The sequence below is a fragment of the Barbus barbus genome (genome assembly GCF_936440315.1).
Source record: "Barbus barbus genome assembly, chromosome: 5".
Classification (NCBI taxonomy): domain Eukaryota; kingdom Metazoa; phylum Chordata; class Actinopteri; order Cypriniformes; family Cyprinidae; genus Barbus; species Barbus barbus.
In genome coordinates, this window is record NC_136733.1 from 8,113,744 (window position 1) to 8,130,672 (window position 16,929).

The 16,929-nt window shown below is 38.7% G+C and overlaps 1 protein-coding gene across 4 annotated transcripts; it reads right to left on the reverse strand.

Moving 5' to 3' along the window:
* Window positions 1–2,178: 2,178 nt before the first annotated feature.
* fktn (fukutin) lies at window positions 2,179–11,962 on the reverse strand. 4 transcript variants are annotated; one of them, XM_079416595.1, is made up of 10 exons: window positions 11,841–11,934; window positions 11,509–11,672; window positions 9,899–9,917; window positions 9,233–9,372; window positions 8,823–9,100; window positions 8,051–8,183; window positions 7,794–7,923; window positions 5,856–5,989; window positions 4,843–4,967; window positions 2,179–2,695 (listed from the first exon to the last, which is right to left on the reverse strand). In XM_079416595.1, the coding sequence occupies exons 2-10, from the start codon at window positions 11,626–11,628 to the stop codon at window positions 2,482–2,484; spliced, it is 1,293 nt and encodes a 430-aa protein (XP_079272721.1). In that variant the 5' UTR covers window positions 11,629–11,672; window positions 11,841–11,934; the 3' UTR covers window positions 2,179–2,481. The 4 variants fall into 4 exon arrangements, with proteins under 4 accessions (XP_079272721.1, XP_079272719.1, XP_079272720.1 ...); XM_079416593.1 differs by having other exon boundaries at window positions 2,181–2,695; window positions 9,233–9,433; window positions 9,861–9,917; window positions 11,841–11,947; XM_079416594.1 differs by having other exon boundaries at window positions 2,182–2,674; window positions 9,233–9,433; window positions 9,861–9,917; window positions 11,841–11,962.
* Window positions 11,963–16,929: the final 4,967 nt, after the last annotated feature.

Genomic DNA, 16,929 nt, shown 5'->3' on the forward strand with positions numbered 1-16,929 from the left:
TCCCAGACGTAGTTCTTGGAGTTGGTCTCCCTTCTGGAGGGCGATCGGTGGGAGATTCCAGTCAGGAAAGAACTGCTGTGTCAGCTCCAGGGCAGAATTTGGCACCCATGTCCAGAGATCTGGAAGTTGTGGGTATGGCCGATTGTAGGTCACCCTTAGCTTTTGATCTCTCAGATGGAGTCCGTGAGACCATTAATAGTGCCAGGGTCCTTTCCACTATGAAGCTCTACTCCTCCAAATGGAGGGTTTTCGAATCCTGGTGCTTGGTTCATGCTGTGGACGCAGTTAACTGCCCAGTTGGTTCAGTGCTGGAGTTCTTACAAGATAAGTTTTCGGCTTGAGCGGCCGCTACCACCCTGAGAGTCTACGTTGCGTCTATCGCTGCTAGAAGGGACTCGGACGACGCCCCGCTAGGTAGACATTGTTTAGTGTCCTCCTTTATGCGTTGGGTTAAGCGCTTGAGGCCGGTTTGTCCTCCTAGTTTTCCTTCTTTGGACCTTTCTGTTGTCCTGAAAGGGTTGCTGGAGCCTCTTTTTTTTGTACCTCTAGAATCAGCTCCCGTGAGGATTCTGACACTAAAGGTTACACTTTTGTTGTTTAAGCGTGTGGGAGGTTTGCAGGTTCTGTCTGTCAGCGAGTCCTGCACTGAGTTTGCTCCAGGTCTGGTCAAGGCATTTTTAAGACCTAGGCCTGGTTATGTCCCCAAAGTTCTCTCTACGTCTTTTCGTTCACAGGTGGTAGTGCTGCAGGCTCTCTCTCCCTCCTCTTCAAGTGAGGATGATGATCTTCATCTGCTCTGCCCTGTTAGAGCCCTGAAGATGTATGTGGACCATTCCAGTTAGTGGCGTAAGTCCCTACAGCTGTTGGTGTGTTTTGGTGCAGGCTGCAAAGGGCTATCCGCGTCTAAACGCACAATATCCCACTGGGTTAGGGATGCTATTTCGTTGGCCTATGAGGTGCGCAGTCTGCCTTCATCTCTAGACATAAGAGCTCCTTCCACCAGAAGGGTGGCCTCCTCCCAAGCTTTGTTTAGAGGGGTACGCCTGGAGGACATTTGTATGGCGGCAGGTTGGTCCTCTCCCCATACTTTTGTGAGGTTCTATAACCTTGATGTAAACACAGCTCCTGGTTCCCAGGTTCTTTTTGTTTGAGCCAGCTGTGTTCTGGTCAGATCTGGTAGCGCGTTAGCTTGGCGTGTATGGTATATCGTTCCCACTGCATAAAGCCACGCAGCGTTGAGCGTCTCGTTCCCAACTCAGAGAACATGGGTTACGTAAGTAACCTGAGACGTTTTGCCCGCCAGGGGGGCGTTCCTATAAGGATGTGACGTCACGTGAAAACTATTGCTTGACACTCAGCCACAAACCACCCCAGTAATTACTGAAGGTCACATTACTGAGGCCATCAAGACAACATCATCTGCAAAGAGCAGCAGTGCCACCCTAAGACACCTAGGAACATGAAGTAATGCCAAGGATGCAGACACTGGTTGTATAGGGATTGGGCTGCACTGATAAGCAACTCCGATACCCCATACTCCTGTAGTACCCCCCAAAAGACACGCCTAGGAATGCAGTTGTTTGCCTTCTCCAATCCCACAAGACTCAAGTAGACTGGATAAGGAAACTCCCATACCTCTCCAGGATCCTTGTTAGGGGAGGTTGTTGGTCCTCTCTTCCACATCCAGGATGGAATCCACATTGTTCTTCCAACACTCTGGCATAGGCTGAAGTGGGATCTCTTGATTATTGGAACACATCCTCTAATCATCTGCATCCAAGGTCTACATGGGCCCCCCTCTCCACCTGCCACCCATTGTGTAACAAGTGGTAAGTCCACAAGGAGGTGGCCCATGTTGTTTTGGGTTTTCTCCCAGACCTGCCTCCATGAGAGGACCCTGGTATCCCTACTGTAATCAAGGTTCCACTCCCTTTCCTGGTCATAAGCGGCAGTGTTGGATCACTCTTTGTCTGGCCTCTAACCTGGGACCAATTTGCTTAGAAATCCCTACCAGGAGGCAATGGTCCAGACAAGTTCCCAGGGTTGCTGAGGCACTCAAACCACTCATCTACAATTTGTTTATTTAATTTTAGCAAATGAGTGTGCTATCATTTAATTGTATATATCAGTAATACATCACCAATTAAAAAAAATATATTCATAAGAAAGAAGAGCCTAAATAGTTCACACAGTAGTTTATTATTCAATTTAAAAAAAAAATACATAGTGCCCAGGACAATGCACAGAAGCGGTTCATTTACACATTCTTAAATCAAATTTAAAACTACCGGATCATTTACATTAATAAAACAAATCTCTTCACTACATTAATATTCCTTTTGGCAGCCAATGTCTGCAGACTTTTAAAGAACACTGAAACATTTCCACAGGGGCTTACTTTCGACTTTGTAGTAGCTTAGGGTAACTGCAATGACCCATATTAACTGGAGTATAACTCAATACATTAACTCCCATGATGCTTCAGTAAACTTGGATGACATCATCCCATTCCCTCACAGGCCAGACACCATTCTCCTGTACGTTGAACGGAGAGGTCTTCCAGTCCCAGGTTTTCACAGGAACGTTCCAGTTGGGTCCATAGTTGGCCATCACATAGTCCCCGGTTTCACAGGGAACTCTGACCTTTAGCTCCATCAGCTCAGTCCAACACAGACTGAATCGTGGGAACACATATCTGTCAGTAAATAATACAAATAAAAGATATATTTAAAAAAACAAACAACTTCCCTGAGTATTAACTAGTGCCACCCACTGAGTTCTATCAATATTCTGCAACAGGTACTGGGGTTCAAGAACATGTGACATTTGACTAAATAACCAACACAGCTAAATTAGAAAGATCTTGAAACATTTTTTTGAATGTCTTGAGGTTAGGGCAGTAACCCGACTTTGTATGCCTTTATTTAAAGGGCAGGGCAACTCTGCAACCCACACATCCAGTCTCATCTTCTGAAATTAACTACATTTCGAGTTGTAACACAGATGTTCACCTAATTTTTCCAGCTTGCCCTGTCAAAGATTGTGTCTTAAATACATGGTAACACTTTATTTCGATAGTCCACTTTAGACTCTACAACAGTAACTTTGCAACTACATGTCAACTAGCAGTCATTAGAGTATTAGTAGACTGTCTGCTTAATATCTTCTAACCTTATTTTGATGGGTCCACAACATACAACATACTGACTATGAGAAACTTTGCAAGTATATGTCAACTTATTCTACTAAACCTACCCTACTGAGAGTCAGTAGACATGTAGTTGCAAATTAATGAGAATTAGTTGACATGTAATTGAGACGTGGTTACGAAGTTACTTATAGTTAGTAGAATGTCTAAAGTGGACTATCAAAATAAAGTGTAACCAAATACAATTTTGAAAAATTTCACTTTTAATTAAGATCCATACTTTTTGAGTGCAGAAATCCAGAGATTGTCAAAGGGTTCACAAACTTATTCTTCCCACTGCATGTGTCACTTATATCTTTGAAACAGTTCGATAAATCAAAATTCATTTGAAATCTTTGTTATGAAACATAGATTTAAGATGAAGATAAATGATTCCCTGAAAAATGTTGTGAGAATCGGCCAAATGGCCTTGAAAAAGTTTGAAAAGGCATTTTGTTATTCAAAATTACCAACAAGCAATCAGAAAACTGATGATTTTCACAAAGTTCCATAAAAAAAGAAGAAAAAAAAGACAGACTTGTGAATAGTAGAGGTCTTCATGGGTCCACTTGGATCTGAAAAACCCCGAGATCTGACCAGAGACATGAGCAGGTTCGGGTCCAAACGTTCCATGAGTGCTTCGGACATGGGTCTCGGTTAATTTAAAATAAATGTGCTTTTTCCAAATGGACCAAATAAGACCTGAATTCTTTTAAACTATCCCGGATGGCCAACAGCAACTGAGATTTTAGCAGAAATACATAGGCAGTGGGCCTGGCGTAGTACATTACCAACCCCCTCCGTTTGTAAGAACTCCTGCAGCATCGTATGGCTGGATGGCATTTTACTGACATTTCAGCACTTCAGTGTGTACTTACGGGTTCATGTTAAGTGCATTTTTGAGAAACAATTAGTAAAGAGACAAATGTTTGTGACCTTTCACACGGAAGTCCATCTTATAGATATGAGATCCATCAGAAAAAGCCACTCGCTTCATTACGCTGCATGCACATGTAGGGTTTTTTTGTGTGCACAAGCTCTTTGCAATTTATTATGCAATCAATGGGACAGTCACAAGCCTCCCGGTTTTCATACAAAATATCTTAAATTGTGTTCCGAGGACGAACAAAGCTTTTACGGGTTTGGAACGACATGATTAATGACAATTTTCATATCCCTTTAAAAACGTTTATATGTATCACTTACTTATAATAATTATTATTAGCAATACTAATTACCTTATATAATTTGTCTCTTATTTTCAAATAGTTAACTACTTTGAAATTTAAATAATTAAAACTTCTAGGCTGCCTTGGTCTGGGCTTATTTATTTATTTATTTATTTTCAACTTGAAATGTTCCCATCATCTACATGGCATGAGACTTACAGTTGCTATACTTTATACATCAGTACAATAAAAGTGCTTTAAATTGTTATTATAGTCATTTTATGAACCAAGCCTGAAACAAAAAAGAAAGGCGAAAAACCTATATTAGGAAATGGAAAATGAGCTGATGAATGATCCTCTGCAGCCATCTACTGTTATAGTGGTAATTTCATGTAATTTTCACAAACTTTTTTCACCCCTGAAGAGTTTGCATCCCTGATTGAAAGCAAATGTTTAACTGATAATAGAAAACTTTCTAATACTCACTTGAATTTTTTGCCACTCTTTGCCTGGGTGCCTCCATTCCAGACAATGTCACCTTCATCATAAAAAAAGAAAATGTCCAGTTTCACATCATTTCCCTGAAAGGAGAGCTCCAAACTATCCTCAACCTGAAATTCAAATAAAGGAAGGGTGAAAATATGTCAGCAAATGTCTGGGTCTTGATTTGTCCTCAAATCGATCAATCCTACTGACAGAATTTTCATTTTTGGGTAAACTATCCCTTTAATTGTCAAAAATCATTATATATATATATATATATATTAGAGTTACATCCAATATGACTAATCTTGTTAACTTCAAAACTGAAAATCAGCTCTATAAATCTTGCTGATGTAATATAGTAATGACAATGATTTTCATATGAAATAATTGAATGAATTCAAGGAACACGTGAATAGGCATTTAGACACAAAATGTAACTTTACAGTAAATTTATACATTTTGTGAAAATTGTGAGTTTTATGTAACAGGGCTGCAGGATTAAAGTTGATCTAGGTTTACAGTCAAATTAAAAAAAAGATTAAAACAAATAAATTTTAAACAGATTTTAAAAATGTTAAGCTAATTTTTAAAACATTTTTAGTGTAACAATTAGAAAAACCTTGATTTAAATTGAGTTTAAAATCTTTTAGTAAAACACATTTATAGAATTTTTACTGACCAAATATATACATGTATAGGACAAAATAGTGTTTTCTTTACAGCTACAGTTTTGTGAAAAAAAATAAAATTCCAATGAGTCAATGCACTAATTTCAGTTTTATTTTTAGAATTCATAAGTCTACCTGTCATGGTACTGCCCCATTGACAAGCTATTGCTGCACAGTTGCATAATTACATCCTGTGCTTACAGTGTTTCTATGACGAGTCCATCCAGATCACCCAATTTCTGGAGATCGAGATGGATTGTTTCAGCAATTCTGAACAGTTTTAAAGCTAAAGAACTGACAAAGCATTCAGAAATGTTATTTTCCAGGAAATAAATCACCCCTTACCTTCCCAAACTTGTGTTTCAGTGGAAGACCAGCCTTCTGAAACGCCTGAGTGATGTCATGCCTGTAATCTTTAATCCAAATGCCCAGATCAACGTCTTTACTGTAAGGAATGATGTTACACTGCCTGTACCAACCTGTGGGGCATGGGAAAGGAGAAGTTGTTCAATCTAATTACTCACCGACTGTGTAAAATTAGATCTGTCTGTGTTTCTTATTAGTCTGCTCTTAAAATCTATAGCAGCCCATAGAACCAATAGGAAAGTTAAGAAATTTGGCACGCAGGTCGAGGACAGCCTGAACATATTACTAGGCATCGGAAATGTAAGTGCAAATGGGATTGTGCTTCCATTTAAATTTTGTGAGGGTTGGGGCAGAGCGCAGATAAAGTGAAACAGCAAATGGGTGATTTTCTATTCAAAATGACAGAGTCATAACTCGTAAGACATTGGAAATGCAATTGCAAATGGACTTTGTGTTTCCTTTTGAAATATGGCAGACAAGTTAAATACAGAGAAAAGAAAATGGAAACACAAATGCCTCAATGCGCCATTATCATGCCATAACAATTAAAGTAAGCCTACAAAAGGCTCAATATATTGGCTGTGATCCATTGTATTATGAGTTTGATGTCAGTCTCATATTTTCAGTGTTGGTGGTAACGCATTACAAGTTACATAACCAGATTACTTTTTTCAACTAACTAGTAAAACAAAATTTTTTGTTGTTTTATAATAACTGATAACTGAGTTACTTTTTCAATTAAGTAATGGTAGTTACTTTTTCCCCTTTATTGACTCAGCTCTTCTGTTGCCATGTTGAGAGAAAATGGGAGTAAGTGCAGAGGCATTGTGTTTGCGGTGTAAACATGATGTTACTGTCGTTCTAGACTAAATGTGACCATGCATTTACTCACCTCACTTATTATTATTATTATTATGTTCAATTTATATAGTGCCTTTCCCAGGCTCACGGACGCTCTACAAGGTACACCAATACAACAAATACTCATTACAAAGAAACAATTACAGTGGACATTTGCCAAATATGTTTTAAGTTTTGATTTAAATTCACTGAAAGAGGTGACTGTTCTGAGTGGCAGGGGAAGCAAATTCCAAAGTTTGGGTGCCGTGACAGAAAAGGATCTGCCGCCCATTGAAGATATGCAGAACCTAGGCACACAAAGAAGTTCTGAACTAGAAGACCGGAGTGAGCGAGATGGAGTATAAGAAGAGAGTAGGTCGGAAAGATAGGAAGGAGCAAGACCTTTGAGTGCCTTAAAGGTGAGCAGAAGAATTTTGTATTGTACATGAATAGATACAGGCAACCAGTGAAGATTAAATAGAATAGGGGTGATGTGAGCAGATTTTTTTGTGGAAGTTAATAGTCTAGCAGCAGAATTTTGAATGTACAGCAGACGAAAGATGGAGTGAGCTGGTAAGCCTGAGAAAAAGAGCGTTACGATAGTCAAGGCGAGTGGTAATAAACGCATGCACTAATGATTCCGCATCTCAAAAACAGTTACATTATTCCTCAAATGAATAAAAACTGTGAAATGCAAACTCAGAATATGACGCAAACCTACAATAATTAAATGTTAACACAAATATCCTTTATGTATTTTTCCCATTTAATTAACCAATGTCTTTGCTACTGACCATTTAATAAGAATCCAATTCAACCATACTAATTAGCAAACATGACTTTAGATAAACATAATTTGATTTTTTTTTTTTATTGCTGAAGAGTGATGAACTTTCTTCTCCTAGGTCTTATTCTTCATGCAATTCAGAGTGGCAGCACAGCTGGAAGTTTTTTGGGGGGGTTTTTTACATAAAAAGTAATGTAATTAGTTACTTTTATAGGGAGTAAAGCAATATTGTAATGCATTACATCTAAAAGTAACTTTTCCTAACACTACATACGTTGAGAGCCTCTTACCAAGACAGGTTCCACTGCTGAGCCAGAACGGAACTCCAAGCACAGAGAGGATTTTGGAAGCAAGATGAAGCAGACTTTTAGCCCTCATCCTAAAGTCCATAGCCTCTGCAGAGGTGTCTTCTGGATACAGCTGCACAAATTTATTTTGACTCTGAGCCCAATATATATTCAATGCTTAAACCAGATAAAACAGTCCAATTAAGACATTCAAACACATCCTACACATTTGGCTTTTATTTCCCATCAGTCAACAGTACCTGGTAAAAGGCCTTGGCTTCTCTGCAGCGACACTCCAGAAAGCGACTGCTGGAATGCTCATAGAGGAAACCAGAGTAGTTTTTGGGGATTCTTACGTCAAGGCCATCAAGAGTGGTTAGAATGAGCTCTGGCCTGAAAAAAAAGTCATGAAATTAAACAATGTGTGTCAAATCTTATTTTTTCCCCCCTTAGAATTTGCATTTTTTTAAACATTTTTTGTGGAAACTGTGGAGAAATGTAGCATTCCATCACTTGCACACCAATGGATCCTCTGCAGTGAATGGGTGCCGTCAGAATGAGAGTCCAAACAGCTGATAAAAACATCACAACAACCCACACCACTCCAGTACATCAATGAATGTGTTTGTATAACAAATCCATCAAGACGTTTTAACTATAAATGGTCACTTCTGGCTAAAATAGGCTTCCTCTAGTGAAAGGTTCATACCCTGTTGTCCACTCACATCAAAATCCATCCACATATTTGTTTAGGGATGTTTTGAACTGTTTTGGCTTGTAAACGGTGCTTGATTGTGTATATTTCTCTCCTGATTCTGATGGAATGACTTGAGAACACAATATTAGAGACTATAAAGGACTCTTGGCAACGGTTTGAAGATAAAATTGTCTTGATGGATTTGTTTCTTACAGGCATCCTTCAGCTGCAAGATGTTAACTGATGGACTGGAGTGGTGTGGATTATTGTGATATTTTTATCAGACATTTACTTTACTTGACATTTCTGTGTACATGTAATAATCATGGCGTCACCTGTCATAGGCACCAGCATGACGGCCAAAGTCCAGTTTTCCAAAAGGGCCGAACGTCCGGTCCATACTGCCTCTCAGCCTGAGAGGGCCGTGCCAGAGGTACTTCCCACTGCGCTCGTACAGAACGACCACATGAACCAGACGGCTGTTAAAGCGGAACAGGAAGTGCAGTGGTATTTCTTTTGCTGTCAGATCATCCATGCTGATCAGTCTGGGGTCTTTCCCATGAATCTCCAGCAGCTCCAGACCTCTCTCCGCTGCTGCATCCAGTAAGGCGGCCTGCATAAATATAGAGAAGTATTAGTTTTGTGTATGCTCTATTGTTAGAATGAACAATGTGTGTGGGGAAAAAGGTGAAGATCTAAATAAAATCTTCCTTAAATGCCTAAAAGAGGATTTTGATTTCCTCACATCATATTTCCAGAGGTTTCCGAGAAGTGCAAAGGTGGTGAAGTCCCTGTGTGTGCAGAGGAAACTGCAGTGGGGCTCTTTCAGCTGACTGTCCCTGTAGAGAACTGCATCCTGGGACAGGAGGTTCAGAGACGCTGTGTCTACCAGAAACACAGGCAATTTAAACTTATGGACCAGCCCCAGGAACTTCTTCAACAAATGCTAGATTTCAAAAAATAAAAAGCAAAACAAAATATTAGCAAATGACAGCCTTATATCCGAGATGAAACATTCTGTTGTCTTATTGGTTTTCATTTTTGAAATTTGTTCGCTAAAAGGATGATGAATTTTCTGGCTTCAAGAGGCAGGAGTGAAGTCAACAGTCAACATAGTCATGGAGTTGACACTGACAGCACATTTTATATGGTAACATGCAAATATGATGAATTGGGTAGGCAGATTTTAGTCAGACTAATATATAAAAAAAGAAAGCGAAAATAAAAATAAATTTACATCCCAGATAGAGAATGTGACAGGTGTGTTATAAGGAGGACGTAAATTGTAGAAGAAGCTACAAAATTAACACTAATGACAAATTTAGCGCTGTATACTAAAATCTTTTTATCATTACTTTCAAAATCTCACTTACCCAATGTGCCTCTTTTCCAGACAGATATCTTTTACTACCCCACACGTCAAGTCCATTCTGCAGTGAAAGAATTAATGTCATTATATGCAGGAAATCAGCCAACAAAATTAGGATTTAATATATGACTTTGATCGCTGTGACAGTGTGCGTGTATGTATAGAATATTTTATTTTATATACACACACACACACACTCACTGGCCACTTTATTAGGTACACCTTGCTAGTACCGGGTTGGACCCCCTTTTGCCTTCAGAACTGCCTTAATTCTTCACGGCATAGATTCAACAAGGTGTTGGGAACATTCAGAGAATTTGGTCCATATTGACATGATAGCATCACGCAGTTGCTGCAGATTTGTCGGCTGCACATCCATGATGCGAAGCTCCCGTTCCACCACATCCCAAAGGTGCTCTATTGGATTGAGATCTGGTAACTGTGGAGGCCATTTGAGTAAAGTGAACTCATTGTCATGTTCAAGAAACCAATCTGAGATTATTTGAGCTTTGTGACATGGTGCATTATCCTGCTGGAAGTAGCCATCAGAAGTTGGGCACACTGTAGTCATAAAGGGATGGACATGGTCAGCAACAATACTCAGGTAGGCTGTGGCGTTTAAACGATGCTCAATTGGTACTAAGGGGCCCAAAGTGTGCCAAGAAAATATCCTCCAAACCATAACACCACCACCAGCCTGAACCGTTGAGACAAGGCAGAATGGATCCATGCTTTCATGTTCTTTACGCCCAGTTCTGACCCTACCATCTGAATGTTGCAGCAGAAATAGAGACTCATCAGACCAGGCAACGATTTTCTAATCTTCTATTGTCCCATTTTGGCAAGCCTGTGTTGAATTGTAGCCTCCGTCTCCTGTTCTTAGCTGACAGGAGCGGCACCCGGTGTGGTCTTCTGCTGCTGTAGCCCATCTGCTTCGGGGTTCGACGTGTTGTGCGTTCAGAGATGGTGTTCTGCATACCTTGGTTGTAACGAGTGGTTATTTGAGTTACTGTTGCCTTTCTATCATCTCTAACCAGTCTGCCCATTCTCCTCTGACCTCTGACATCAACAAGGCATTTTCGTCCACACAACTGCCGCTGACTGGATATTTTCTCTTTTTCGGACCATTCTCTGTAGACCCTAGAGATGGTTGTGCGTGAAAATCCCAGTAGATCAGCAGTTTTTGAAATACTCAGACCAGCCCGTCTGGCACCAACAACCATTCCACATTTAAAGTCACTTAAATCCCCTTTCTTCCCCATTCTGATGCGCAGTTTGAATTTCAGCAAGTCATCTTCACCACATCTAGATGCCTAAATGCATTGAGTTGCTGCCATGTGATTGGCTGATTAGCAGTTTGTGTTACCAAGCAATTGAACAGGTGTACCTAATAAAGTGGCCGTGAGTGTATATATAATTATTATTATTAGAGTTTTTAATACAGTAATATCAATGCAATACAGAAACGGAAACTGCCATTGAGAATAATAGGAATAATTGTATAATAGGAAAAAAATGTCACAATGAAAATTAGATTATATAATAAATATTTTATATTAGTCTAAAACCTTTGATCAAAATTCTCAATGTTTTTTTTTTTCAGAAGAGTAAAGTAAAATGTTTGAGGTTTTGTAGTGGTTTTGTCTTGTCACCTTTGATGAATACTGTCTGAAGTTGAAGAGCTGGAAGAGGAGGAATATGGAGCTGGCAACGATGAGGAGAGTCAACACAAATGTCCTGTTTATTCTAGCCATTAGTCCTGCTGCTAACATCTGACACACACAGGAGGATCATATCTGTGCTCATACGGACACAGCTGAGAGCAGAGGGATGAGAAAAACATAAATAGGCTACATACCGGGTGACAAATCTGCATAACGTGATCTCAGAATATATTATTTTATTATAGAAAATAACAAGATTCTGCATTCACAGAATCCAAAGTAAAACAAGCAGCAAATAATGAATGGCTTCTTATACTTACCAGGAGCAGGAAAACGCTGAATATCTACTTTATCACAATCATTTATACAGTTATTTATTCAGCCTGCGTTTTTGCCTCAGATTCACAGCACACTGCGACCGTGCGCTAGGAGGGACATCTATAAAACGTGTTGCGAAAATAGTCTGGAGGCGAGCTGTGGCAGAGCCTCTTTAATATGGAGTCAATATAATGCCACATAAATATGCAAAAGAATAAAGTTTTGCAAAAGAAAAATAAAGTCTTGAGCAAAAAAAAAAAAAAAAACATGTTTTGCAAACAAAAATAAAGATCGCAAAATAAAAATAAAGTATTGAGAGAAAAAAAATGAGCTTTGCAAACAGAAATAAATAGATGCAAAAATTTGAAAATAATTAATTGCAAAAATCAATGAGAGTTGTAAAAGAAGCTTATGAACTGTGATTCTATTTTATCTCTGCAACATATTTTCCATGCTCACACCTACTAATTAATTTGTGTTTCAGTCAAGCGTGAGCTCGCGATACCGTTTTCCCTTTGCTTCACTTTTCTGAGGGTGCTCGCTGCAGAGCCATATGAGAGGATCTGGAGCTCTAGCTCCACCTCGCTGGAGGTAATGGGTGGAGATAGACACCTAACCACACCCTAACCCTACCCCTTATCTATCACTAAACATAACTCCACCCATTACTTCACACAGAGGTGGAGCTGGACCTCCAGAGAGGGGGAGCTAGGGGTCATTTGGCTCTGCAGTGGAGGTCCTCACTGCACAACACAAGATCCAGAGGGTGTGGTTGGATCTAGATTTGATTGGTGAGATTGAGAAACGCCTCTTTGAGCATCAATGACACCAGAGTTTGAAGAGAGATCACTCCTTAAGTGATCTGGAGAAGGGATATTTCAGGTTTTTTAATCTTAGTTATTCTACGTGTTGTATTTACGTGTTATTTATGTTTTAACAGGATTGATCTTTGTGTATGTTTGTGCTTTTTCAGGACTGCAGGGGAGAGGTGTTAGTCTTGTGGACCAGCTCCCGTTTCTTGAGACAGTGGTGCTTTGATTATCTCTCAGCAGGAGATTTGGATGAAGCGAATCTCACTAAAGATGATGTGGAACCTTTTGAATTGATTCAAAAGGTAGTAAAAAACATTACTTATACATTTCTTACTTAGCCTGCACAACACCCATTTGTATTTAAATATATTTATGCTATATATATTCATGCAAATATATATGAAAGAATGCATTTCATTATATCAGGTGGAAGAAGAGAATGAAACAGGGCACAACAACCTTACATTAACACTTGCAGGCTCTTTTAATTGTGGGTACATATATTGCAATAACCTTAAAATATATTGTTTCTACAGATATAACAAACAAATGTTATTGAATAGTTACATTTCTCCATAGCTTTTAATTCAATAATATAATCTGCTATGCTTGATGGGTTTGTAGTTTACTAAACCGTTAAGTACACAGTGTAATGTCATCTCAGTGAATTGAACCTTGGCATGATTGTTGGTGCCTGATGTGCTGGTTTCAGTATTTCTGGAAATGCTGATCTCAATGGATTTATGATGATAGCCACAACAGTCTCTAGAATTTATTCAGAGTGTGGGTGATGAGTGTATATCATGTGTATTTCAGATCTATTGTGCTGCATGCAACCCTGCGTCTGATCCCTTTGCTGAAGCAACTCAGAAAAGGTCTTCAAGTGTACAATTTTGTGGACATCCTGCAAGACCATTGTGGATTGTGCCAACATTTCTTCGTCCCCACTGCGGTTGACGATGACAATGAGGTATCATTCGTAGTAATTTTATCAATTTTTCTTGATTTTTTATTCTTATTGAATATGTAAAACAAAGTTTTACAAACAATGCGAGAAGCACGTGACAAGATTCTGGAGAAACTTTGGAGGTCCCTTCGCTCCAAATTGCACTTCTAGGGCAGTTATGGGTGCACTGTTGTTTTCAATTTGGCTCTCCATTGTGTTTAAGTCGGATAGTTCATTAAGGACTTCATGTGGCAAAGTATTTTGATTATGAATGGATGTGATGAAAATAAGTTCATGACTGCTGCTGCAGTTACTGCATAACTCCATACTGCAGTTTGGAGAGCAGTCTCACCATTACCATACGCCCCAATTCAATCCTGGTGTCATCATTGTGCCCACTGACCTACAAAATAACAGTTTCTTCAATTAGTTATTTAGTGCTTTGTATACATTTCATAAGACTTTGCATGATATTTTTGAGTACACATAGAATATGAAAAAGACCAGCTTAAGTCAGGGGTACTCGAATTCAGAGGCCAAGCGGGCCGCATTTAAACTACATAAAATGCAAAGGGCCACAAATTACAATTTGCATCATCAGACTTTAAGACAATATTTGCAGATTTACTGATTTAGAAATAGTTTGTTACTTATCTAAGTATCAAACAGTATTGAACAAACTCAAAATGCTAAAACTAAAAACGCTCGAGCAAATATAGTTCTCAAATTTCTTTAGAAGTATTATTTTTTATATTTATATTAACTATGTTGTATCAATATTTAATTTTTTTTAAAATAGATATCACTATTCTTCCACCATAATTCTGAAAAGAAGACGACTAAACAAAATAACATGCAATTTACTGGTTTCAAAAAAATTGCTTAAGTCTATTTATAGATTACAATATTTAACGAATTGATTAAAACAAGTTAAACAAATGATTCATAACCTCATGACTTGCTCATAAAGACTTAACTTGTTTCTTTCCTGAATGAATCAACATTTTTAGAACGAATCTAATATTAAGCAAAGTCTCTATAGTCTTTGTTTTAAGCCGCATGCCTCCACCTGCTGGCTTTACCTTGTAATTTATACAATCTTTATTCGAAGCATCCTCACTTTCAAAATTTATTCTATTTTGATCGCTTAGCAGTGTTTATATTCGAACTATAAACTTTAATTCCAGTAGGCCTACTTCTGTGATTATTTGAATGTTTGTAACACAGAAATAACGATACAAAAGACTTTGTAAAGATGTTTCATATAACTACTGCTCTCTCTGGATCAGCGGCAGATTTGAATGTAACAGTGTGATTCAAGGCTTTATATACATATATAGCTGAATCCTGTCATTTATTAACAAGATTGCGTGGGTTATTTGAATCTGTTTGCGATCTGGCTATTTATTTAAATATACAACAATAAATACAACAATAAACATATGGTTTAGCTGTGTTCTTCAAGCCGTCTCTGGCATTTTCAAAATAATAAAGTATATTTATAATCCATAGTCTTTATTACCGTATAGAATATATTATCTGCCTCGTTCTGTGACAAAAACCGCACATCAGCTCACAAAATGAAGTTATTTCAAACACTTGACTGACAGTAATCGCATATAGTCAACAAAACAACACACATTTTAATGTTAGTGAAATAAAAGGAAAAGATCAACTTTACATACCTGGAATCCACCCGAACCTGTTGCGATCTGCGTCTCCAGCTAATGACATGGGGGGGGGGGGGGGGGGGGGGGGCACTGAACACGCCCCAGTTTCTTGACTCCACCCCCCACATCAAAATAGTGCCATGAAGTGAAACGCACAGAAAACCAAGTACTGCTCACTGCAGCAGTAGCCTCTCACTGCAGGGGCGGGGTTGGATCTACATCTAGGGGGTGGAGACGGGTAGGTTTAGGGGTGGGGATGAGTGGGTTTAAGGATCAGGGGGTGGAGACGGGTAGGTTTAGGGGTGGGGATGAGTGGGTTTAAGGATCAGGGGGTGGAGACGGGTAGGTTTAGGTAAATGTAAGATGGGAGGAGTTGGATCTAGATCCAACCACACTCTCTGGATCTTGTGTTGTGCAGTGAGGACCTCCACTGCAGAGCCAAATGACCCCTAGCTCCCCCTCTCTGGAGGTCCAGCTCCACCTCTGTGTGAAGTAATGGGTGGAGTTATGTTTAGTGATAGGTAAGGGGTAGGGTTAGGGTGTGGTTAGGTGTCTATCTCCACCCATTACCTCCAGCGAGGGGGAGCTAGAGCTCCAGATCCTCTCATATGGCTCTGCAGCGAGCACCCTTAGAAAAGTGAAGCAAAGGGAAAACGGTATCGCGAGCTCACGCTTGACTGAAACACAAATTAATTAGTAGGTGTGAGCATGGAAAATATGTTGCAGAGATAAAATAGAATCACAGTTCATAAGCTTCTTTTACAACTCTCATTGATTTTTGCAATTAATTATTTTCTAATTTTTGCATTTATTTATTTCAGTTTGCAAAGCTTTTTTTTTCTCTCAATACTTTATTTTTATTTTGCGATCTTTATTTTTGTTTGCAAAACATTTTTTTTTTTTTGCTCAAGATTGCAGAAAAGTGAAGCGCAAAGGGAAATCGCGAGCTTTATTTTTATTAATAAATTAAATAAATGGAGCGTTGCAAATGAATTAGTAGTTGAGCATGGAAAATATGTGTTGCAGAGATAAAATAGAATCACAATTCAGAAGCTTCTTTTACAACTCTGCAATTCATTATTTTTAAAATTTTTGCAATTCTGTTTGCAAAACGTATTTTTTTCTCTCAATACTTTATTTTTCTTTTGCAAAACTTTATTCTTTTGTATATTTATGTGGCATTCAAGGTTTGTTAAAAAAAGACAATTTTTAATGGATGTCAGCAGAGGGGAGACTTAATTAAATGAGAACTTGTGTGTTAATCTTTAGTGAGTTTGTCGTTAAATACTACTTTTTCAGTAAGCAACATTACGAGTTTACAACGAAATAAAAAACACGGACAATTTTGCAACAGGTAATGTTCCGCTTATGGCACTTTTCATGCATTTCTATGGTATCCGCAAATAGTGACTGACTTTCGCAAAACGTCGAAAGATATTCAGTGAAGTCAAGGCTATAATGTTATTGGTTTATGCCTCATAAGCGAGAGAGCCGCGGAGGTTGGTATCTTCTTGCATAGTAAGAGCTCTGGCTTTTCTTCTTAGGGTTAAATACATCTTCTTTAAAAATTTTAGCGATTCACTATTAACTTGTCACATACTGAACTCTTCGTGATTGTTTATTCGTTTTTCCTTTAATTATTGTAACGGGGTGTCACATTTTT

Coding starts and splice junctions, on each gene's coding strand:
- fktn (XM_079416593.1), bottom strand. CDS start 11,628: ATGTTAGCAGCAGGACTAATGGCTAGAATAAACAGGACATTTGTGTTG. Junction 9,918..11,508: donor TCAGACAGTATTCATCAAAG/GTGACAAGACAA, acceptor CTTTCACTGCAG/AATGGACTTGACGTGTGGGG. Junction 9,101..9,232: donor GAAACCTCTGGAAATATGAT/GTGAGGAAATCA, acceptor ATATTTATGCAG/GCCGCCTTACTGGATGCAGC.